The sequence below is a fragment of the Salmo trutta genome, chromosome 38 (genome assembly GCF_901001165.1).
Source record: "Salmo trutta chromosome 38, fSalTru1.1, whole genome shotgun sequence".
Classification (NCBI taxonomy): domain Eukaryota; kingdom Metazoa; phylum Chordata; class Actinopteri; order Salmoniformes; family Salmonidae; genus Salmo; species Salmo trutta.
Genome location: NC_042994.1, coordinates 8,032,808 through 8,041,675, shown reverse-complemented (window position 1 = coordinate 8,041,675; position 8,868 = coordinate 8,032,808). Strand labels below are relative to the sequence as shown.

General features: G+C 44.2%; 1 protein-coding gene across 1 annotated transcript; it reads right to left on the bottom strand.

The window, feature by feature from the left end:
- Positions 1-45: 45 nt before the first annotated feature.
- Positions 46-7,549, bottom strand: LOC115178852 (RING finger protein 122). The gene is made up of 7 exons (XM_029740224.1): positions 7,379-7,549; positions 6,379-6,798; positions 4,775-4,932; positions 2,415-2,457; positions 2,128-2,169; positions 1,782-1,864; positions 46-1,496 (listed from the first exon to the last, which is right to left on the bottom strand). The coding sequence occupies exons 3-7, from the start codon at positions 4,876-4,878 to the stop codon at positions 1,376-1,378; spliced, it is 393 nt and encodes a 130-aa protein (XP_029596084.1). The 5' UTR covers positions 4,879-4,932; positions 6,379-6,798; positions 7,379-7,549; the 3' UTR covers positions 46-1,375.
- Between the last annotated feature and the right edge of the window lie 1,319 nt (positions 7,550-8,868).

Below are 8,868 nucleotides of genomic sequence, written 5' to 3'. Positions count from 1 at the left end.
TGTCTTATATACCATCTACTAATCATTTACACAAGATGCACCACAGAGAGGAAACATATTTTATTTAAAAGCAACAAACGATACAAAATTACAAGATGGGGGGTCACAACGTTACGTACATACATACATACATACATACATACAGGCAAGACTAGCTGTCTATCAGTCTTCGAGGTTATGGACCTAGTTTGTGTCAAATGGCACCCTATTCCCTATATAGTACACTACTTTTGACCAGGGCCTGCATAGGGTTCTGGTCAAAGGTAGTGCACTGTGTAAGGAATAGGTTGCCATTTCAGACACACTCCTGGATATATAGTTATGTATATCAGAGAGCTGCTGTGATGTTGGTATTGGACTGGTTTTGTGATTCTGGCCTTTGGCCGCGTTCCAGACCAACTATATTGCAGTCGCTTGCCAGATCTCAATGGCTGCGTTCCAGACCGACTACATTGCAGTCGCTTACCAGATCTCAACACCTGGATAAGTGTTTAACATGTCAGCTAACCGCAGTCGATGACGTGGCATAGAACCATTGGTTGCTGCGTGCGGCGCGACTGCAATGTAGTCGGCCTGGAACGTGACCAATGTTTTGACTACCTCAGTATAGTGTTACCTAGGTTGGAGTTGGCAGTATTGGACATGTTCTGTGTGTGGCACATGGTATTGAATGGCATGTTTGTGCTGGCTTGTATTGTAACACCCCTGAGGTATGAGAGGTATCCATTTACATCAATCCTGATACTCGACCAATGACCTTCTCAGAATGCCTGATGTGTCGTTTGTGATTGGCTGTTTCTGGCAGTGTTGTACCAGGCATCGTCCAAAGACTGGGGGAGAACTCTGTATTCTAAAGTGGCTCCCGTTCCTATGTCACTTTCCTCTCATTCTCACTGGAGATACTATTAGTACGCTGCTGACCTGCAAAATGAATATTCGGGTCAGGAGTGTCCATATAGCCTTTACTCATTCTCACTGATCTAAAGAGGGAGGACAGACAACAGCTTTATGAAGCTCCACTGCTAATCTAGTAGGGCCAAATTCCAAACACCACATCCCTCAAGGTTAAGGTTATCGTTTTGTTTTTAGGTTCCATTGCTAAACTAGTAGGGCCCGATCCTGAAACACTCTCTTGCGCCCTGCCCCTCGGACATCGTTGACTTTCTTGACGATCTGAAAGGCCTGGACGGGTGTAATCAACATCCATATACAGTACCCAAACCCCAGCCATATTGATTAATGCTCAGTCAAAGACTAACACCATGGAAGCCACTTTAAGAATACAATCGACTGTGTGATGTCCATAAAATGACCATCAATTCCGTGTAAATGTGTACAGGTGCGTATGGCGGTCGTGGTGGCCCCTGTGGGTCCTTCACACCTCCTCTGGGTCCTGGGGCCCCTCAGTTCCCTGTGTGGGGTCTGGGTGGAGCCTGAGGATGGGCTTGTTACACATGGGGCACACGCTGCGGATCTCCAGCCACTTCAGCAGGCACCTGGATGGGACACACAAAACAGACTGAGATGTTCTCAAAAGTGCATAACCTGTTCAAATATTATAGAGATGCATCCTTCATTTATTCTGTCTGTCCTTCATTCCTTTTCCTTTCTTCTATGAGCTAATCGTTGATCTGGCAAGGATGTTAACTTCCAAGGAAGGGAGGATGGAAACAGAAGGATTTATGATGTAATCATGTTAGTTTCTTGAACGTCATTATGACCACATATGTGTTGACATTTTGTAAGCTTTGTCTATAAGGAGAGCATGATGGTTAACTCACTTCTTGTGAAATGCGTGCGAACACGGACACACGGCTAGCTCATCTCTGGTCCGAAACTCTTCCAAACATACTGCACACGTTTGCTTTAAGGGCAAGAAGAAAAAATGGTGTTTGTGTGTGTGGTCACATCTACAAGAAAAATGATTGAGTCAACCCGCCCTGAGTTAAATACATCTGAGTTCCCATTCAAACACTCAACACCAGGTTAAATCAAAGGCATTGCATGGCCACGGGGGTTTCCCAAGCAGCTAACACGAGCCACACAGAAATGGTTCAGAAAATGTGACATTCTTTTCCAAACAATCTGCATTGAAATAAAAACGTCCCACAGAATAACAGGACTTACTCCTAGAAGGCTCAGCTTCTTGCCAGCCCCTTTAAGAACCACCTATTGAGAACGAAAAAGAATCAAAAAAGCAGTTTGTACATGTGTTAGAGTGAGCTATAAGCTGCTTGACACACACGGGTATTGGTACAAATCCAGGGTTGACGTAATGAAGGTTAACTATAAAGAGTAGTGGGCGTTGTGTTTCAACACACGCTGACCACAACAGACAGTGTGAAATACTGTAGAAGTAGTTGAACCCTGGTCAGACCCCAGTGCTACATGTGCTCGTGTAGTGATAGGCCTACCTCATTGTAGCTGAACTGCTCCCTCGTCCCTTGCTGTTTCAACCTACAAAGAGACAAATACAAAATGGCCGTGTTTAAAGATGGAGTCCGGGAACTTAAGCACTTACAAATTTGAAACATATTGTGCGAATTGGAATTCATAACATTTCTTATTTGGGGGGTGGGGGGGAATAACGTACACAAAATGGATGACATAGTACACAATTGGGCACAATTATACAAAACCTCTGTAGCATCACTTTAAAATGCAGGGTATTCCAATGGCCTATCTTATACAGTGCCCTCAAAGTATTCACACCCCTAAGACCTAGACAGGCACTGTATGTCGGACTTGGTATTTATTGCTTACATTGCATGGTGCTTTGTTAAAATGTAGAATATAACAACTGATGCATTAACAGTGTAATATACCAACATAATGTAATATACAGTAGCAGTCAAAAGTTTAGACACCTACTCATTCAAGGGTTTTTCTTTATTTTTTACTATTTTCTACATTGTAGAATAATAGTGAAGACATCAACTATGAAATAACACATGGAATCATGTAGTAACCAAAAAAGTGTTAAACAAATCTAATATTTTATATTTGAGATTCTCCAAAGTATCTACCCTTTGCCTTTATGAGAGCTTTGCACACTCTTGGCATTCTCTCAACCAGCTTCACCTGGAATGCTTTTCCAACAATCTTGAAGGAGTACCCACATATGCTGAGCACTTGTTGGCTGCTTTTCCTTCACTCTGCAGTCCAACTCATCCCAAACCATCTCAATTGGGTTGAGGTCAGGTGATTGTGGAGGCCAGGTCATCTGATGCAGCACTCCATCACTCTCCTTCTTGGTCAAATAGCCCTTAAACCGCCTGGAGGTGTCGGGTCATTGTCCTAATGAAAAACATGATAATACCACTAAGCGCAAACCAGATGGGATGGCGTATCGCTGCAGAATGCTGTGGTAGCCATGCTGGTTAAGTGTGCCTTGAATTCTAAATAAATCACAGACAGTGTCACCAGCAAAGCACCATCACACCTCCTCCTCCATGCTTCACAGTGGAAACGACACATGTGGAGATCATCCGTTCACCTACTCTGTGTCTCACAAAGAGACAGCAGTTGGAACAAAAACTCTCAAATTTGGACTCATCAGACCAAAGGACAGATTTCCATCAGTCTAATGTCCATTGCTCATGTTTCTTGGCCCAAGCAAGTCTCTTCTTATTATTGGTGTCCTTTAGTAGTGGTTTCTTTGCAGCAATTCGACCATGAAGGCCTGATTCACGCAGTCTCCTCTGAACAGTTGATGTTGAGATGTGTCTGTTACTTGAACTCTGTGAAGCAGTTATTTGGGCTGCAATCTGAGGTGAGGTTAACCATAATGAACTTATCCTCTGCAACAGAGGTAACTCTGGGTCTTCCTTTCCTGTGGTGGTCCTCATGAGTCAGTGTCATCATACCGCTTGATAGTTTTTGCGACTGCACTTGAAGAAACTTTCAAAGTTCTTCATTTTCCAGATTGACTGACGTTCATGTCTTAAAGTAATGATGGACTGTCGTTCCTCTTTGCTTATTTGAGCTGTTCTTGCCATAATATGGACTTGGTCTTTTACCAAATAGGGCTATCTTCTGTATACCACCCCTACCATGTCACAACACAACTGATTGTCTCAAACGCATTAAGGAAAGAAATTCCACAAATTAACTTTTAACAAGGCACACTAGTTAATTGAAATGCATTACAGGTGACAACCTCATGAAGCTGGTTGAGAGAATGCCAAGAGTGTGCAAAGCTGTCATCAACGCAAAGGGTGGCTACTTTGAAGAATCTCACATATAAAATATATTTTGATTTGTTTAACACTTTTTTGGTTATTACATGATTCCATATGTGTTATTTCATAGTTTTGATGTCTTCACTATTATTCTACAATGTAGAAAATAGTAAAAATAAAGAAAAACCCTGGAATGAGTATGTGTGTCCAAACTTTTGACTGGTACTGTATATAAATAATATCATAGGCCTATAATATGATAATACGTAATTAAATAAAGGCTCTTGAAGCCTCCATGTGAATAAATCTACATGTTAATATCCTGATTGCAATGGCAACCAGCCAGCAGCCATCTTTGTTTAGGTCCTTCCCCCGACGGTTTCCAATAGGTGGCACAGCCACAAAGTCAAAATACACTATATCATAAAAATGGATGAGCACAAAAACTAGCCTTTTGGTCTTAATTTAAGGTTAGGCATAAGGTTAGCAGTGTGGTTAATGTTAGGGTTAGGCTTAAATTCAGATGTTAAATTGTAGAAATAGGCAGGGTTTATCACTTTGTGGCTGTTCCAGCTAGTGATGACCCTACATACCTGAAGAGGTAGCAGCAGAAGATGAGGCTGAGCATGAAGACGAACAGGCCGATGCCCAGCACTATCACGTAGACATTGAGCGGCAGGTGGTAAGTGGTATCCATCTTGCTAAGTCCACAGTACTTCTCAAAGTGCTGGAGACCTAAACCACAGGCATCCTGAGAAGAAGAAAAATATTTGCACACAGCTTGTTGTCATGAAAGAGATTGTCAAAACAATAGAGGGACTTGAACGAAAACATGTCACAGCTTACCTCACTTACCATATAATGGAAGTGTTATAAATACTCATATGTTTTCCCCTCTGAAAACAGAGGAGCCGGAGACATATCCCCACATGCAAACGGCTCACAGCTTCTTGTTTACACACCTTTTAAAACAGGAGAGAGAGACTCTAAAACGGAACACAGATTCTCTCGCTGATTCACTTCTCATGTAGGTGTTATAACTAGAGACATATTTATATATGGACTAATATATTTCAATCTAAACATAGGGCTCCTGTTATAACTGCATTGCTTATTGTATGGTATTCCTCCCTTAGACAATACATCTCCATTATATCCTCCATGTAGGACACAAGAGCCACCGACATGTGTTTTACTATCTAGGGCTGCATGTTAGAAAGCCTAGTAAGCCTTGTATTGACAATTGAAACGACAAGGTCAATATTTGGTGAGGAGGGAGGGGGAAGTGACTGCCTGGTATTTGGCTCTCATCCCACCCATACTGCTCTGTATTGCTCTGCTCTGACTGGAGCCGAGGCACGTAATTAGCAGTGAACTAAACCAACATGGAGTACGGTGGCGCCACTTCCGTCGGTACGCCATCTGTTCCACAGACTCCCTTTCACAGACTAGGTGGCTGGCCTGTGGGCTGTGTGTGTGTCATGGGTGGGGGTTGGTTGGGGGCTTTAGCTAGCCTTTTCATGAACAGACACACAACACTCTCGGGACTGAGGCACCATTTGGCAAGACAATGGTAACCAGGAAGCACCCCTTCCACCCATATGCCCCATGTGTTCTGTTCTTGTGAATTTGCCTCGCCACGGACGAGATGCCCCCTTACCCCCCTCTCTTTGCCAGTCTGTTTTAACGGCCATGGCCGTGTCACTTCATTTGGAGTGATAGAACGGGTACAGCTTGAGCACAGTGGGGGGTATGGGGTCATTAATTTGACATTGGGGTAAAGGGAGGGGGGAATGGGAGTAGGGGGGGTCTTAGAATTGAAACATGGTTACATAGACAGTTTATATTCTCAGATGTAGAATGGACCATATGCAGAGACCAGCTAGGTATATATATAGAATAGCTAAACAACCTCTAGTAGTACCATTAGTTACATGATGGTTGCTATGTAGCCTATACATAACTAAACATGACCCTGGAAAATATCATCATTTTGAGTGCCGTTTCACCCTTTCGACAAACCCAACTGAACCCACATTCAATTTCGTCATTTCTCAAGCATATCAATTCCAGAAGCCCTGTTAGCAGTAAGTAAAGAGTTGAAGGGAGAGGGGAGAGTTATAGTGGAACACACAGGCTGTGTAAGCCACGGACTGCATTACATTGACTTGGCAGAAGGTTGAGGAAAAACACTTACCGTTACACCATTGGAATGGTTGCATGAAATCTGACTCCCAGGACTGCAGCAGTAAATCCAGGCCCTGTCAGGAGAAGGCTAGACCTGTGTGAGGGCCAAACTACCAGGTTACCCCAACGCCCGGAAGCCCAAAATCCGTCTCTAAACTGGGGCTAAAAGAAGACAAACGAGTCGCTGGGGTGGTTTGGGTTGTGGTGGATCGTCCAAAAACAAAACCATGAAGATGATCAGAATTCCGAGAAGAAGATTGTGCAGATTCTGGCTGTGCGGTTTTGTCCACTCAGCAATCCATGCGCGACATTCCCAAATCTGGATTAGCTCCCGAGGGTTAGGATTGGGAGATGTGGGATTGGGAGTGCTGCAGTCCTCGTGTGTGCTCCTTCTCCTCTCTCAACATTAACGATGACGTCCAAGTGATGACTGTCAGAGAGAGACGAAGAGATCAGTTTAGTCACATGGCTCTTACCTCATGTCAATGTCCACTGTTGAAGTGGTGAAATCTGCTCTCAACACTGAGCAAAACGACCCACATTTCCTTTCCTCCCAATCAAAACAACTTGCATTCAGGAGAAAAACAGCCCCATAAATTGCAATCCGGTAAACAACAACTATCCAGTTCATCACAGTGACAGAAAACCATTCCAAACGAATGAGTCCCTGCTCTTATTCCAGTGTGGGAGGTATTCGTCCCTGCTTTGTCCCCCTCCAAATCCTTCTGAACTGAGAGATTTTCACAAGCCTTATCCCCTCTGTCTGCCCTCTCTTCTTCTCCTCTTCCTCTCCTCCGTCAGTGCTCTGATCTACTAGGGGGGTAGAGCGTACTCTTCACAGCAGGAAAAACACGATTCCCCCAAAACACAAACAAAGAACAGTCTTCTAGCTGGGATATTTTTGCTAGTGTGTATGTGTGTGTGTATTTAGGAGGGGGAAGTTCCTACTCTCCCTCTAACCATCTGCTGCTTCGATTGAGAAGAATGTTGAGACAAAGACAGTCTCCCACCTCCAGCTGGCCTGGTCATGGTGGCAGGGCTCCCTCTCCGTCTCAATCCATAATGGTGGTCTAGAAATCTGCCACGATCCTCCTCTGCTGCTTCTGCTATTGCTGCTGCTGTTCCTATATTTCTGCCTCTGCCTCTCTCAATTCAATACAAGGGTCTCTCTCTCTCTCTCTCTCTCTCTCTCTCTTTGGTTTGTAAACAGAGCTCTGGCTGTTAGTCATGTGACCAGTCCTTTGCCTCGCAACTCTCGTTTCCCTCCTCCCCCTCCCTCTCCTTTGGGTCCTCCCCTTCTCCCTCCATCCTCCAATCCATGTCTCTCTCCCTCTCTCCCTGGGAGAGATGAAAACAGGCATAGGCAGGAGGGTAGGCAGGGGGGCTAGACATTGACGAATGAGACGACTGGATACGGTGTGCGTTGTAGTCTTGCAGGAAAGACAAGGAGGGCCCGATCAGTGACATGTGCACTGCTGCTGTCCAGACAACAACCCAGTCTCTCATGAATTATGTGCTATATGTACGTTGCAGCCCAGCAATGCAAAGCCAGGCAGGGTGAAGGGAAGGCCAGCAGCCAGCCCTTTTAGTCAAACCAACAAAACTATCACTGGGCAACAAAACCGATATGGCTACCACAGCCAACGCATATAGGGGGATTGGGAAGCTAGCTCTGTCAGTCGAAGCTCTGATTATTTTCCCGTTTTGTTTCTCTTGGATCTATAGTCTACATATAAACGTGTTGCTATCATGTTGGTAGAGAGACAGGAGCAGGGTTGGAGGGAGAGAGAGAGAGGGAAATACAGAGAAAGAGAGATCAAGAGAAAGCAGAAAGAAAGACAAATTCTAGAGAGCGAAAGATGGCCAGAGACATCCATCCTTCCACTCCCACACATCAGTCCTGCCAGACCAGCAGGCCTCAGAGACAACAGCTGCAGGATTTGGGCTGTAGGGTAGGGAGCTAGGAAGGAGGATATGTGCTTTCCTGGTTCCCTGGGCCATGTTCATTTGGCACCAAACGGAAGAAAACAGACTAAAACAGCCCTTATGGGGAAAAAACAGATGAAATTCACATGTGAGGTATTCCAAAAACACGTTTTCATGTTATCATGTGCTCTTATGTGAAGTTAATGTGATAACATGTGACAACATGAAACTACACGTGAAAACGTGATCACGTGCAGTGTTCCAAAAACACGTGAAATCATGTGTTTTTCTGTCATATTGTTTTTCTAGAAAACCCTTTTAACATCAGCAGATGTCACAAAGTGATTATACAGAAACCCAGCTTAAAACCTCAAAGAGCAAGCAATGCAGATGTAGAAGCCCGGTGGCTAGGAAAAACTCACTAGAAAGGCAGGAACCTAGAGGGAGACCAGTCTTCTTCTGGCTGTGCCAGATGGAGATTATAAGAGTACATGGCCATTATAGCATCGTCAAATAATATTCACAGTGGTTATAGAGGGTGCAACAGGCCAACATCTCAGGAGTAAATGTCAGT

Excerpts from the sequence above, each read along its gene's own strand:
- LOC115178852 (XM_029740224.1), bottom strand. The coding sequence starts at position 4,878 with ATGGATACCACTTACCACCTGCCGCTCAATGTCTACGTGATAGTGCTG. Across the intron at positions 2,458-4,774 it reads TTCTGCTGCTACCTCTTCAG|GTTGAAACAGCAAGGGACGA; the intron begins GTATGTAGGGTC and ends GTCTCTTTGTAG. Across the intron at positions 1,497-1,781 it reads TCGCACGCATTTCACAAGAA|GTGCCTGCTGAAGTGGCTGG; the intron begins GTGAGTTAACCA and ends TGTCCCATCCAG.